Source organism: Oncorhynchus gorbuscha, linkage group LG02 (assembly GCF_021184085.1).
Source record: "Oncorhynchus gorbuscha isolate QuinsamMale2020 ecotype Even-year linkage group LG02, OgorEven_v1.0, whole genome shotgun sequence".
NCBI classification, from domain to species: domain Eukaryota; kingdom Metazoa; phylum Chordata; class Actinopteri; order Salmoniformes; family Salmonidae; genus Oncorhynchus; species Oncorhynchus gorbuscha.
In genome coordinates, this window is record NC_060174.1 from 26,559,943 (window position 1) to 26,575,874 (window position 15,932).

General features: G+C 41.4%; 2 protein-coding genes across 4 annotated transcripts in view; one reads left to right on the plus strand and one right to left on the minus strand.

Annotated features, from left to right (window-relative positions):
• Window positions 1–416: 416 nt before the first annotated feature.
• LOC123992324 (thyrotropin-releasing hormone receptor-like) lies at window positions 417–9,435 on the minus strand. Of its 3 annotated transcripts, XM_046293495.1 has the most exons (5): window positions 9,329–9,435; window positions 6,545–7,230; window positions 5,976–6,399; window positions 2,384–3,171; window positions 417–942 (listed from the first exon to the last, which is right to left on the minus strand). In XM_046293495.1, the coding sequence occupies exons 2-4, from the start codon at window positions 6,928–6,930 to the stop codon at window positions 2,413–2,415; spliced, it is 1,569 nt and encodes a 522-aa protein (XP_046149451.1). In that variant the 5' UTR covers window positions 6,931–7,230; window positions 9,329–9,435; the 3' UTR covers window positions 417–942; window positions 2,384–2,412. The 3 variants fall into 3 exon arrangements, with proteins under 3 accessions (XP_046149451.1, XP_046149437.1, XP_046149444.1); XM_046293481.1 differs by having other exon boundaries at window positions 417–3,171; XM_046293488.1 differs by lacking the exon at window positions 9,329–9,435 and having other exon boundaries at window positions 417–3,171; window positions 6,545–7,354.
• A 710-nt stretch (window positions 9,436–10,145) lies between these two features.
• Window positions 10,146–15,932, plus strand: part of LOC124000139 (zinc finger CCCH domain-containing protein 18-like) — a 29,524-nt gene continuing 23,737 nt past the window's right edge. The window contains 9 exon segments of the mRNA XM_046306318.1: window positions 10,146–10,323; window positions 11,199–11,945; window positions 11,948–12,129; window positions 13,983–14,067; window positions 14,556–14,707; window positions 14,830–14,925; window positions 15,179–15,336; window positions 15,453–15,482; window positions 15,724–15,841. Of these exon segments, the coding sequence (XP_046162274.1) occupies window positions 11,213–11,945; window positions 11,948–12,129; window positions 13,983–14,067; window positions 14,556–14,707; window positions 14,830–14,925; window positions 15,179–15,336; window positions 15,453–15,482; window positions 15,724–15,841 (1,554 nt within the window). The 5' untranslated portion in view covers window positions 10,146–10,323; window positions 11,199–11,212.

Sequence of the window (15,932 nt, forward strand, 5' to 3'; positions counted from 1 at the left end):
AAGAAAAGAGTGGTTGTAATTTGAACATGTAACGTGATATTTGCAGCACATCTGGAGTATCTTTAATTTTACAAATAGAATTCTGTAACTCAACCAAATCCTCTTCTGCAACTGAACATCTTATTTAAAAGAACCCGAAAGCCATATTTTAATATAATGTTTAAAATATATATATATATACAGTATATAAAATGTTAACAAAACACTGAATTAACCAATTAACTTCATCACTTAGGCGAAAATAAATAATTTTCTGACTCATTGCTGTAAAGTATATTTTAAAACCATTGCAGTGCAAAAACATGTATTCCATTAGAAACATCTGGATTGTGCGTTCCATACTGATTTTCCTGCAAGATGCTCATGAAGAAACAAAGGCAAAGAATAACGAAATTGCTGACAAACATGAATTTATTATGTTTTGGCAAAATTGTAAACACAACACTGTACTTACTGCGCGTGCATATACTGTACACCACACACCAGTACATAGCTTATTTATCATTACAAACACCAGTTTAGCATATCAAATACAATTCTAAGATTGAGATTACAACGCACTGATGACACAATATCAAAGTGGCAAGCTAGACTCCAACAAAATCAAATCAGTCCAAAAAATATACACGCTTTCCAGCGTCCAAATAACACTACAAAATCCTATCAGCAAATCCATACACGGTGTAAACAACTAGATAAAGAGTGTTTTGTTATGCCACATTTGTTGCTTCGGCAGTTATGTTTGAGAATGTTGTAATTATCCTTAACAAACAGAATGATGTTCTGCTTTTCAAATACAAAGCAAAACATGAATTATGTTTCAACAGTTTTTGGCAAAATGACAGAAGTATTCTCAACCCATCTTGATGACGTAGGAAGAAATGTTCAGTGCTTTTCCTTGAGGCACAGGTTTTAGATGGCACGAATAAAAGACAAGGTCAACTGGGAAGACAGAGAGGGAGAACCAAGACTTTGAAAAAAGCATTGAAAAGAGACCAAGTGACAGCGACTGAACGCCTGAACGACTGAACAAAATGTACTTTTGGAAAGACATTCAGGAATGAAATAGTCGGATAGTGTTAAAAGGCATTTCTATTCATATCAAAGGATCCACTAGAGTCTCAATATGATGCACTTATTTCTCAACAAAAAAACATATTATTAGAGATTTGAAATGTGTCCATATTTGTGTAATAAAACGTAATAGTCTGCCGACCACTGGGATTGGAGATCACATACTGTAGAATAGCCGTGGGACCTATATGTGTACGACATGAACCGGATGATGACTAAATCTGTGGCACTGAAACTATCTATATTAAAATGCTGCAGACCGTACTCATCTATACATGTATTGATGGCTACTCACTAGCAATGACTGAAACTAGAGTGGTATTCTCATTACAGGATAAAGAATGTGCACATCATCCACTTTAATTCAGGATGTGTGATTTGAAAGAGACTCAGCCTAGGTTGGGCTGGGACTATGACTCATAATGAGGTGTGGATGTGTAGACAGTGGATGAGCCACTCTTTCAATAATGCAACAACTTGAACTCATTTTCGCAGAGCTGGGTCGGCTGAACCACTTTGAAGGCCGGCATCCTAATATTCCCACTTCCCCAAACATTGTTAAGGGATCATTTACGACGGCTGTTTATATTAACCCAAACATTTAACATCTATGGGCATTTAACCTGTGTACTCTCAAACCACGGTTACCCCAGTCCTTCCAACTGTCTTACATATGGCCCAGAATATTAACATGTATCTCTTGGCAAAGTGGAGATACAACTATATTAACATGTCCTGTGCTCTGAGCAGGGGCTTTTATGCAGAACAAATGGCAGTGCTTTACAGTGTTGTCCCTGGACTGCAGGGAGGACAGATCATTGCTATTTCACATCTGATTTTTAGGGCTTTGAAACTGAATGATGAGAAGAGCTCTGTAAGCAGCATCATACCTAAAAGCACTTCTAAAAATGTATTTGTGGCATCCCTTAAAGGCAGTCAGTGCTCTCTCTCTCTTACTCTCTCTGAACAGCATGTTATTCCTCTTTCCCTCTGAGCTTAACAACAGAAGTGTACCGAATGAAATTCACTAACAAGAGCAGAGGAGACCTGCAGTGATCCCTGGAAGCGGTCCATACCACTCTGTCACATGTTGATGATGATTTTTGGGAATATGCAACAGCCAAAAATCCAGAATCCTAAATGTATATAGCATTATTGGCGAGAATCGTTTCATTCTACAATAGGTGATAGTGCTTATTCAAGGGTAATGAGATGGATGACTTTTCCATTCCAATGCATCCTGCAATACCCATCAAGGGCTTGATATGTGACCAAAATGTGTTTGAATTGGTGAATGACTAATACTCACTTCCTCATGTGAAAACAGGCTTGTTTTATCTACAGCACTGTGTGATTCATTTCTGCCTCAGTCATCTCAGTTGGCCCAGGTGTGGACTTGATCTCATTTTGCACAGATGTGGACTTGATTTCATTTTGCCCAGTTGTGGACTTGATTTCATTTTGCCCAGTTGTGGACTTGATCTCGTTCTGCCCAGGTGTGGATTTTATCTCATTTTGCCCAGGTGTGGATTTGATCACATTCAGCCCAAGTGTAGATTTGATCTCATTTTGCCTAGGCGTGAATATGATCTCAGTTTTCCCAGATGTGGAGTTGATCTCAGGTTGTTGAGGTGTTGATTTGATCTCACCACAGCTTGTGTCTTTTCTATCTTCCTTCAGGTGATCCAGATCCTTCTTCTCTTTGTCTGGGGAGGTGTCTTTGCTCTGCCACTCTGTCACTGTGTCAGTGCAGGTCACTCTCCTGGCCCCCTGTTTGGTCCCGTTGCTGGTCTGCTGTGGGGTGCGTGGGTCCCTGGCCATGCTGTAGCCGCTCTGGATCATGGAGAGGGTGCGGTGGTGGGCCTCCTGGCTCTGGCATCTGTAGAGCCTGCGGAACGCTGAACGGAACTTCTGAGACATCAGGTTGTACACTACGGGGTTGATGGCGCTGTTGGCATACATACAGATCCGACAGAACAGAACAAACCATGCGTCCAGGTAGGGTGTGGCAATGAAGGAGTTAATAAGGACCAAGGTCCGGTAGGGCATCCACAGTAAAGCGAACAGGATCACCACCACTGAGAGCATCTTAGTGACCTGTGAGAGAGACAGGAGAGATTAGATCAGGGGAGATCTAATGCATACTGTATGTTCACTCATGTCCCAATAAACCTGGGCTAAGCCATTAACCTTTTAAATCCAATAATTGGATGAACATGCATACATAACCGTTTAAACATATGTGTCAAACTGTCATATTCAGTGGTATCGGAAGCACAGGTAAATACTGTGGTACATATTACAGTATCATTAATCAGATTCCCTTATCGCACTCAACATTATATTAGAGATTACCTTTAGCACTCCACAATTCAGTGTTTATCTGTGCGAGGGCCTTGTATCAAGCAAACAGACACACTGTGGCCACTCTTAACCAGAGAGTGTTTGGCCTTGGCCAGCAGGCATAGTGGATTATGTCAACGAGGCCACAGGGGCCCCCAGTGTCTTAGGGAGAACAGACCCCCATTTCAGAGGTTGGTATATCCTCAGAGAGAGCGAGAGAGTGAGAGAGAGAGCGAGAGAGAGCGAGAGAGAGAGAGAGAGAGAGAGAGAGAGAGAGAGAGAGAGAGAGAGAGAGAGAGAGAGAGAGAGAGAGAGAGAGAGAGAGCGCCCTGGCTTTGTGACCATGGCGACAACACACAGGCAGAGATTCTAGAACCCCGGTGAGACAGATGAAGAACCACCGTAAGACTCCACTGATTAGCCTTATCACTCCCAAACAATGGCACAGGCTGTCTTTTATCCCCTGCTCACCTTTTTGTCTGTACGAATTTTAAACACTTTACTCTCACCAATTCAAAACCTTTTATTAGTCGTCCTACGTTTGATCATGGCAACACAAAAGAGAGGCGGTTGATACTCGTATCATACATGGCCTCTTTAAGCTAAATGCTTTTTGAGATAAGGTTCCCTTGATAAACGACAGTCGATGACAGCAACCTTGAGTGAAATAAAAAAATTGAAGCGTTTAATTGAAGCGGAGAGAGCCATGGAGGTGAAGGCTTTAATTATACAACAGCGAGATAATGACACTGAGGATCACTGTGACATTTTGAATATATTTTCATAACGCATCACCAGCACAGGGAGTTTTAAAGCAGACTGCTGTAGATCACAAACAAAGCTGCTGCAGATCATAGCAGGTTTCAATTAGGTTGAATACAGGAAATATAAAACTTGTAGTGTAGTTTAGGTTTAAAGGGGCTTCTGAAATTTCAGACTTGATGTACGAAAAATGTATTAACCTCTACAAAAATGTCCATGAATCATAATCCACATAAGAATTCACATTTCCTGTTGCTGCAGGATTACTTTCCCGCGGTAGCAAACTGGTTCAAATTAAGATCCTACAGGAGTTTCATCATAACTTCATCAGATTTTTATCAGCAAATCAAATAGAGGTCTAATAAATAAAAGAGCAAAGAGTAACTGTTGGAGAACTGAGACTATAATCATCTGCTGCATTAAGCACACTTCAATGGAAATTACAAATCTTATTATGCAAATATTTTGTCAAATGGAGCTCCTTGAACACTTGAGATTAAGATCTACCCACAATCAAAAACCGATGCACGCACGCACGCAAGCACACACACACACACACACACACACACACACACACACACACACACACACACACACACACACACACACACACACACACACACACACACACACACACACACACACACACACACACACACACACACACACACACACACACACACACACACACACACACACACACACACACACACACACACAAGGTCATTTAGAGCATCCTGACATGACATCCGTTCACTTTTCTGCCACAGAACTGACAGCTGTTGCTGTATCCAGTGTTCTGTTTTAGTCTATGTTTTCATTTCAGCCTTGAAACATCATTATAGCTGTGGACCTGTGGATAATAAGGAACTGTGGACACTGTATCCCACAGCAGGTGCAATGCACTGGAGAGCCTGGGGAAGTCATTATTTCAGAGGCGAGACTTTTTTGTGTGTGTCTATGTGTATGATTTTACAATCCTGTGTTTTATTTCCCCATTGCAATACATGTAGCCTACAATGCTGCCATACCGAGCAAGCACTAACTGGCTGTGTGATATTCCTCAGCCAAATGTGTCTCATGCAAAGGATTTTGCCAATGCTGACTGATAAACGGGAGTTATTTTCTTCATTCTACAAGTATGGTTGTATTTCTAGACCCTGAAGGTCTACGTCACTGTTTACTTACTGTTTTGTAACATTGTGATTAGATAGGTATTCATATTTTGAATGCTTCTGTTATGTAGGCAATGCGAAAATAAATAATTACATGAATTTGCTAAGGAATTGGGTATTACCATACACATGTGTTTGGAAACAAATTGATGGGTGAAATCAAAACATACATATATAGCCTACATACAAATACGGCCTTGCTTACCCTCATATTAAATGGATAAGGGGAATCTGGGTTTTCAGGCATAGTACACAGTGTACAATACTGTAAAGTCTGGAGAGAACACGTATAAAGCTACGGCTAAGGCACTTGGCATTGTGCAACACCACAAACTCAGACCCCCTGAGAAAGCCTTTTACCCCAACAGCTCCAGAAACCATTACAGCTATTTCACCCTTAGGTCAGTCATAACCAAGGTGGGCAGTGCAGTTGACTCTGCAAACAGCAGGCCACTTATCCCAAGTGATTGGAAGAACATGATGCTTTGATGGTATCATGCGCTAATCCGTGGAGATCAGAGAGCAGGGTAAAGATTATGCTGGGGTCAATTGTGACCAAAGCCATTGGATGTCAATTACAGGAGGACATAAAGGGGGCTCCTTGCTCTGTGATGCACGCACCTGTTTCCTGGAGGAGAGCGTGCTCTTCGGGCGGCCCTGACGACCCCCTTTCCCTCCATCTGCTGGTTCCTTGCAGCTCCTGCGGAGCATGGTGGCACCAGAGGAGACCGTGCCCACATCGGGCCGGTTGGGGAGTGGATTGAGGTACAGGATGCGGGCGATGAGGCCGTACAGGACGATGGCCAGGAGCAGAGGGATCACATAGAAGATGGCAAAGTCAATGAGGTATATGGGGAGGTAGAGGTCACGGGACACCTTGTAGCCACACTGGATGCTGCCGCTCTTCATTACCTGGATGTCCACCAGGAAGAACCACAGCATGCAGTAGACACAGGTGAACACCCACACCCCTGCTATGATCCGCTTGGCCCGGGACACCGTGCACACTGTCTGGGCCCTCATTGGGTGGCAGATAGCAATGTACCTGGAAATGGAGAAGCACAAACAACAGACACTTTGGCTTGTTGTTCTCCAAAGACATTTATACAACAAATTATTCCAAATAGTTTTTGTTAATGGCTTTGGTTGATGAGGTATAAAGGGGTTACGGTAGTTGAGGCATCACTCACCTCTCCACAGTAAAGGCTGTGATAGAGCAGGAGGACACATTGATGCCAAGGTACTGGAGGTAGGTGATGCCAAGGCAGCCAGCATGCCCAAACACCCAGGTACCCGTCAGGCTGTCTGACACATTGGGCAGACCAGCGGCAACCAGCACGGTCAGGTCCGCTATGGCCAGGCTGACCAGGTAGCAGTTAGTGGGCGTACGCATGTGTCTCGTGGTGAGGACCACCAGAACCACCATGATATTACCCACAATGCCAAGTCCACAGACTAGCAGAACCAGAAAAACTGCCACAGTCTTGTACTCCAGAGACTGGGATATGGGGTCCCCTGGTCCCACCAAGGAAATGTTGGTTGGGGTGTCCATCCTTGAGCTCACATTTTCTGTCATGTTTGCAGGTGATGAGTTTGTTTCTATGTGAGTAAGATGGAGAGAGTGAAGGACATAGGAACTGGCATGTGTGAGTGTGTGATATGTCAGCGTGGGAATGTAGGAATAAATGTCCCTACACGTGTTCTGTATTTGTTGGTAATGATACCCTTTTAATAGTATACTTAATGTTCTGTCTGTCTTCAGCCTATTTAATTATTTTGCAGGGTTATAATTTGATTTAATTAATCAAATCAACATGTTGGAGCGAATTTTCCTCTGCCTCTAGCCCTTAAACAAATGAGAATGCCATTGATCCGCCTGAAAATAGAACAATTATTGTAGTTAATTGAAAGAATACTACTATCAAAGTATCTACCTTGGGAAAGACATGCATTGCCAATCGCTAAATACACATTTAGCTGGACATGATAGATAAATGCTGTTTGTTTGAATGTCAACATTAGGAGTAAAACAATTGGCTCAACACATGTTTGTAAAACAAAACATTATAAACCATCTGTACAGATGTACAGATTCTTTCCCTTATGTTCTAAAAGCGTGTCTTGGCAGAAATATATATACTGTATAAAAAAATGACATATTTTTGCAGCGGTGGCAACAATTTAGCAACGCTAAATGAATATAGGGGAAACACTAGGGAGACAGAAGCTCCCACAGAAAATTATTCAAATGAGGCATATTAGTTCTGCATAGTATTAGTTAAGCATAACAAATTCCCAAAAAGCATGCCAGCGCTTTCCAGACACTTGACATTTCCAAAATGATTCATTTAGATTGGTAAAGATACAAATTATATTCCAATGTGTGCTTTCCTGCATGTGCAAAATACAGTATGTTTACTTGAAGCCCAGATAATGTAGATTAATATTCAGTAGAATATAAATTACCTTCTGGGGCCATTTAGCAGCTAATAGTTTCATATATTCAACACAATATCAATACAATTCAACACAAACATCAATACACTCTTTACAAATATCACCCCAAGAACCTCATCGCTTATTTCAAAGACTGTGTTTCAAATCTGCTTTAGGCTTAGTCAGAGTTGCAACACATTTAGTGAGTGAAAGCCATCTAGACATCTGTTGCTCTTTTCAGTCTCCTTGCCTTGTAAATGAGATTGGGCCTCCTCCCCAGAGGAAACCTCTAATAAATTGAGGTGGACATGAAATGAAAAGTAATTTAACTGAATCCCACCATAATTCAGACACCACCATCCCCCCACATCTCACCGTAAACTTAGTTTTACCCATTTCTACATTTTCATTATGTTGGGCTGTTGGTCTGAAGCAATTTTAACATTGCTATGCAGAGATGATTGGAAGAATAATAATTCTGTATTATGGTCAGTATAGGTTATCATCTACCAGCTACAGGCTGTACATTTAATAAACTGTTAAATACACTATAGATGTGTTTGTTTACTAGGTTTGTCTTTAAAAATAGATGTAAGCCTATTTGCTAGCCACATATACTTTGCTGTGACTATTACGTTTAATGTCTTTAATTTCATTGTTTAATTTCTGCCTATTGATCAACAACACATATCTTTACTGTGTTCTCTGTAGTTTGAACACTCTGCTGTCATTGGTTGCTCTGATCATCACTGCAGTACACACAATCCAGAATGTCATTATTACACTGGACTCTGGATTTCTATTGTCTTGTGTTGTGATGGATGCCAAACTTTCATTCTGATTCTGTTGGAAATTATGGTGGTAACTAAAGTCATGTGATGTTAATTAAGCTGTTGGAGATTGGGCATGTTTCCCTATAGCAGCATGGTCATAAATGGAAGAAACATTTTGGAGCTTGTTTGTCAATCTGTCATTTTCAGTGTTTTTGTGCCTGCATGTGACAGCAGCATGCGAAGCCATCAAATCCAGTAAGAGTTGTTCAAAATATGTGGCTCATAGAGGCTCATCACAATCTTTCGGGCATCATGGACTATTGACACTTAAAATGTACAAGTAAATGAACAAAAATGATCTTGTCATATGGATCAGCATAATTATTGAAAACAATGACATTAACTAATCATCAAACTCATTAATCAATATTCAAACTCATAAATCAATATTCAAATTAATTAATCACTGAGGACCTGATGACCCTATATGAGATATATATCATAGAAAAATTATCGACAGCTACAATTTCCCCACTACAGGTCATTTTCAAATTCATAACCTACCTATCATGTTGTCTCCAAAAACCCACAATAATACTTCACTGTAGAGGCAACTTCCAGAAATGATTAAGAATTAATGGTGCATTTTGCAGGAAAATTTCTGAGAAATATTAGGCAAACAATGTGACAATTAATAATGCCTTTAATAACTTTAATCCCTTGCACCTCTCCTGCCCAAATCAATCTCAAAATTTGCGCACCTACCTTATATCCATTCTTGCTAATTGATGCGCATAGACACACTTGCCCAATTTCTCGTTTGTTCAAATTATTTTCAGCTCTGTTATTCACCTTGAACACTGTGCAGTTAAGACTCGTTTCTGTTGTCTAAGAGAATGTACAGTCTTGCAGACCAGCAATGCGCTGACATAAACTATGATGCGCCTTCACAGCCTCTCCAACGCAGTCCATGCGCTTTCGTCATAGCTCATGTCTCCCACCTTGCGTTGAACCACTGCCACAGCGGTGTTTGTTAATCATTAACCCATGGAATCCTAAACTATGCCGTTCTGCATGCAAGAATACAGAATTATATAGATAATTCAGCCAGTCATCAAGACTACATTTATTTATGTCTGGAGCCTTTCTTAAATGGAATGTTCTCTTTTTCTGATAGTAATCACTAGCCTACAATTTACATTATGCCCTGAATTACCACAGTAGGTCTAGGCCTATATCAAAATTACCATAAAAATATTTTACAAGTCCAGGACAAAGTAGGCAATTGTATTGTGTTACCCCCCATGCTCAGAAATCCCCACCTGCCTTTCACCTTCACAAGTCCATCACCACCATGTGCCTCCCGCCAGCACCATCCCACTCCTGACACCAATGTAGGCTAACCCTAATTAGGCCAATATTAAAATAAGATATAGAAAATAGGTTTAAAAAAATAAATATATATATGTACAATGACACCATAAACAGTGACAGAGTTGTATTTTGTTAAGTTATTGAAGTCATGCTTCATATTGAGCGCACGGTGGCGCCAAAGCCAAATCACTAAACTGACAGTGTCGTATTTTGATGACGTCACGGTAATGGCCGCTCTTAATGTATCGTGTAGGTTTTTTTGTTTTCTCATGCATAGTAGATAAATAACCATACAATTATTTATTGTAGAGCGTCAGACATAAAGAAAGAGGCTGGGTTGTTCTTAACGCCGCAAACCTGTCTTCAAAGAGGTTCAGGTTGGAAAGGTGACTGAAAATATTTAAAGTGTAGCTACTGGTGTTTTTAGAGTGAGGGCTGCATTGTTAATTGAACAGACAAGACACGCATGCTGCGATAGCAGACCAGAAAGCGGTGTTTCGCGTGTGTAAAGTTGCTTTTCAGTTGTATTGGTTGATTGCACATTTGTTTAAGCGCATTGTGGCTTCTTTTAAAGACAAATCAGACGTTGACGTTGGTTTCTTGTCTGCTAGAGCCCTGGCAGTTTTCGGGCCTGCTTCACTGGGTAGTTAGCTAGTATTGTAGCTAAGCGCTAACTAGCAAGCTAACGATACGTCTCGTCCTACAGCGCCCAAGTTGCCTCTTGCTTATCTACTAGATAGCTAGCTACCTATGACATTGTTCTACTGTAAACACCGAGTACCCGAGATTTAATCTGATATATTATTAAAGGAAGCGATGATAACCTACCGGCTGAAACAGATAGCTACTATCATTCGCTAGCCAGCTAGCTAATGTGTTTCTGACCGAATGTTATTGACCTGCGTGAGGTTGACTCTTTTTGAGATGAGGCGGATGCCTTCTCTACATGCATGTATCTGATTACGAAATGTATGTAGTAGCTATAATGTTGATCGGATGGCTAGCACACTTGGACATATTGTATCGAGAAATAGATAGCTGGCAGTAGTCAAATGACTCCCATAATGATATTTAGTTACTAGCTGGTTAGTAAATCCTCCTACAAAATTATTGTAACTACTTACTCCAAAAAGTAGATGGTGTGTTTATGGTATGTACCAAAATGTGTATATTGCCCATAGATGTTTTTTTTGTGTATTAAATAAATGTATTCTCATTTTAATAAGACACTTATATAATCAAATATGTTACTCTATTTTAGTGGATCATTCTTCAATGGACACCCCTGAGAGCCCCACCCAGTCCCCTGAAAGCCCCAACCAGTCACCCCAGTCCCCAGAGGAAGAGGAGAAGGGCATTTCTGACAGCGAGTTCCTGGCATCCCCCGAGGAGGAGGACAGGCTGCTCTCCGACAGCGAGCTGCTGAATGATGAAGAAAATGATGAGTTAGATGAAGAGGGTGGTGGAGGTGGGGACTCTGAGCTGGATGATGACGGAGATGAGGGGATAGTTCAGGAGCGTATCTCTGACCCAGAGGATGATGAAGCGGGTGGAGACGGTAGAAGGGATAGCCATACTGGTTTAGAACAGGAGCAGGAGGAGTCAGTGGGGATGGTGATGATGGGAAAGGTGAGCCAATCAGCTGATGAGGATGAAGAGGAGGACCAGGTCAGCCAAACTCCTAAGTCCCCTGATTCTGAGCCAGAGCAGGAGAGGTCATCCCCCTTGGCTGAGCAGGAGATGTCCAGATATGAGAAGGAAGAAGAGCGGTGTGAAGGAGGGGAACCATCAGCCAAGCTGGCAGCAGAGACTGCAGAGGTAGATGAAGTAGATGAGGAGGAAGAGGGTCGGAGGAGGAGGAGGAGAGTGGTGGTGGTGAATGAGATGGAGTCATCTGTGTCTAGAGAGCTTGATGAACATGAGCTGGACTATGACGAGGAGGTTCCTGAGGAGCCCAATGTTCTAGCGCCTGATGAGGATGAGGAGGTGGAGAAAGGACCTGGAGATGGGGGGAGAAAGAGGACAAGGGCATCAAAAAGAAAGAGAAAATACCAATCCTTCCTCCATCCCCGAAAGACGGTCCACATAAGAAGCTTGAAGAGTACAGGGCTCAGGAGAGAGGAAGGAGAGATTCCTTTCGTGACAAAAAGAAGGATGAGGATGATGGCGAGATTGATGAGGGAGAGATAGATGTAAGTAATGTAAATGGGGTTTACAGTGCCTTCAGAAAGTATTCTTACCCCTTGACTTATTCCACATTGTGTTGCAGCCTGAATTCAAAATGAATTAGATTCATAATTTTTCTCACCCATCTACACACAATACCCCAGGATGACAAAATGAAAACATGTTTTTAGGCATTTTTGCAAATGTATAGAAAATTAAATAATAATTAAATCTCATTTACATAACAATTGACACCCCTGAGTCAATACTTTGTAGAAGCACCTTTGACAGTGATTACAGCTGTGACTATTTCTGGATAAGTCTGTAAGAGCTTTGCACACCTGGATTGTACAATATTTGCACATTATTATTTTTTTAGAAACATTTTCAAGCTCTGTAAAATTTGTTGGTGATCATTGCTAGACAACTATTTCCAAGTCTTGCCATAGATTTTCAAGCAGATTTAAGTCAAAACTGTAACCAGGCCACTCAGTAACATTCAATGTCTTCCTGGTAAGCAACTCCAGTGTATAATTGGCCTTGTGTTTTAGGTTATTGTCCAAGTGAATGGTGAATTAATCTCCCAGTGTCTGGTGGAAAGCAGACTGATCCAGGTTTTCCGCTACGATTTTGCCTGTGCTTAGCTCTATACCATTTATTTTTATCCTAAAGTACTAATCCTTGCCGATGACAAGCATACCCATAACATGATGCAGCCACCACCATGCTGGAAAATAGAGTGGTACGTAGTGATTTGTTGGGTAGGATTTGCCCCAAACACAGTGCTTTGTGTTCAGGACATAACATACCTTTTGCCACATGTTTTTCTGTTTTTCTTAGTGCCTTGTTGCAAACAGGATGCATGTTTTGAAATATTTGTAGACTGTACATGCTTCCTTCTTTTCACTCTGTCTTTTTAGGTTAGTATTGTGGAGTAACTATAATGTTGTTGGTCCATCCTCAGTTTTCTCCTATCACAGCCATTAAACTCTGTGAATGCTTTAAAGTCACCTTTGGCCTCATGGTGAAATCCCTGAGCGGTTTCCTTCCTCTCCGGCAACTGAGTTAGGAAGGACACCTGTATCTCTGGGTGTATTGGTACACCACCCAAAGTATAATTAATAACTTCACCATCCTCAAATGGATAGTCAATGTCGTCTTTTTTATTTATACCAATGTACCAATAGGTGCCCTTCTTTGCGAGGTATTGGAAAACCTCCCTGGTCTTTGTGGTTGCTCAATTGAGGGACCTTACCGATAAGTGTGTGTGTGAGGTACAGAGATGAGGTAGTCATTCAAAAACAATTGTAAACAATATTATTGCACACAGACTAAGCCCATGCAACTTATGTGACTTGTTAAGCATATTTTTACTCCTGAACTTATTTAGGCTTCCCATACTTATTGACTCAAGACGTTTCTGCTTTTAATATGTAATTCATTTTTAAATATTTCTAAAAACATAATTCTACTTTGATGTTATGAGGTATTGTTTGTAGGCCAGTGACACAAAATCTAAATTTTAATAAATGTTAAATTCTCTAACGCAACAAAATGTGGAAAAAGTCAAGGGGTGGGAATACTTTCTGAAGGCACTGGTATATGCTGTCTCGGTCTTCTATCTGTATTGTTGTAATTTTCATTGAGTGATTTTTTTTTGCGTATACAGGGTTTCTCACACTCTTAACATGAGGGAGGGAATCAAAACGGTAGATCAGATCAAGTACAGGACTGCAAAGTCAGAACCAATGTAACAATACAATAAACTTGCCATGCAATACAATTTATACCCTGTTCCAGTGTCATAATATTGTTACAGCAGTTACACACATGGGTAAGTAGATTGATACTTAGCCTGGGTTCTGTTTCCTTTGTACAGGATGATGACCTAGAGGAGGGAGAGGTGAAGGACCCCATGGACAGGAAGATCAGACCCAGGCCCATCTGCCGCTTCTTTTTGAAAGGTACCTCAACATACTCTCCTGTGCACCACACACGTGTACAGTACCCGTCTTAATTATGACGAAGCTACGCTGTGCAAACATTGCGTGTGCAACTAGAGGATTCGATTCTACACCAAAGACGTATCATGATGAAGATAGTGTAAGCTACTTTATCATTAACACAAACCTTGCATTTTGTTGCTTCACTGATGTGCTTCTTCTCTAGCTTGTGAAGCATGTCTCTTGTTGTTGAAACTTGTTCAGTGAGGCAGTGATATTAAAAACACTGGTTTCAGACAGCAGGGGGAAGCATTGTACTTCATATCTTACATACAGATAATGTGGTAATGGAATAGCATTAGGAGCTAAACCACATACACCGATGATTGATGTCAATTTACATCCAACCACAATTTTCTTCAAAGTATTTATATTCAATGAACATATGCTTTTTCCAATTCCCATTTATCTGTTATCACAAAATGATACCAAATGTTTTTCTTTCCCAGGTAACTGCACCTGGGGTATGAATTGTAGGTTCATCCATCCAGGGGTCAATGACAAGGGCAACTACTCTCTCATCTCCAAGCCAGACCCCTTCTCTCCCAACGGGGCACCACCTGGAGCACCCCACCCTCTCATGCCAGGCAATAACCCCTGGGTATGCACCACCCCTGACCTCTCACTGCCGCTGTATGATTTGAAGACTGTGTGTATGTATGTAGGCTACGTGAGTAAATGTGTTGTATTTATGTCTGTTACTGTCTTTTACCTCTGTCTCAGGGTGGACCTGCTGTTGAGGAACTCCCTCCACCCCCTCCTCCAGTGGAGCCTCCTGTGGAGAGTGCCTGGGAGAGGGGTCTGAGACACGCCAAAGAGGTACAACACCCTCTCAGCTCTCACAAGCTAAATGTACTCCTCTTCTGTATATGTTATGTTTCAGCACCAACTGATTTCGTGTTTGATACTTTTTTGATTAACATGTTTTCTGAGAGGTTCCCATGCTACATTTGGCTCGAGAAGCCTCTTTATACTAATCAATGTGTGTGTGTAACCACCTTGTGGTGGTTTCAGTCAGTAGACTATGATTCATTAGTGGACTTTCCATGTACATGTTGCCCTATTCTTCTAGGTGTTGAAGAAAGCCACCATACGCAAAGAGCAGGAGCCAGACTTTGAGGAGAAACGCTTTAACGTGACCATTGGAGAGGATGAGAGAGACTTTGACAAAGAGAACGACTTCTTCAGGGAACGCAGCTACCGCATCACCAGAGAAATCAGAGACCCAGGGTAAGCTCAACAGCTCTAGTCAAAAGAGAGACCTAAAAGTGAGTGCAACATATCTTGCCTGTGGATGTTTTTAGACTACGTCTCATATTTAATACATTTATTGCCTTTCCCCTTAGTGACGTGGAGTTCAGAGACCCAGTCTATCCGTAAGTACAGTGGAGGGGAAATGGCAGCATCCTCTTTTCACGCAGCTCTTATCTTTACTTTCTCTTCCCAAACGACTCCTGCCATCAGCCACACATGGCCCTGAATTAATTTCTTTGATACAAATATATGATACAGAGACTCATAGAGCATGTAGCTGCACAACCATATGAAACAAATATCTTATTTCCTATTCATCTATATACTTTGATTTCCCCTCGCATGTTTGGGATCTCTTTTCAGTAACGACCCTTATGCTGATCCCTACTATGACTACGAGATGGAGGCCTTTTGGAGAGGGGGACAGTATGAGAACTTCAGAGTGCAGTACACAGAGACCCCTCTGCCCTACCACTACAGTGTGAGTACACTCAAAGAGATGTCCACCCCTTAAGGACTACACACCTTACAAACACTAATACGCAGAGATATTAACTTTATTAATACAAAGA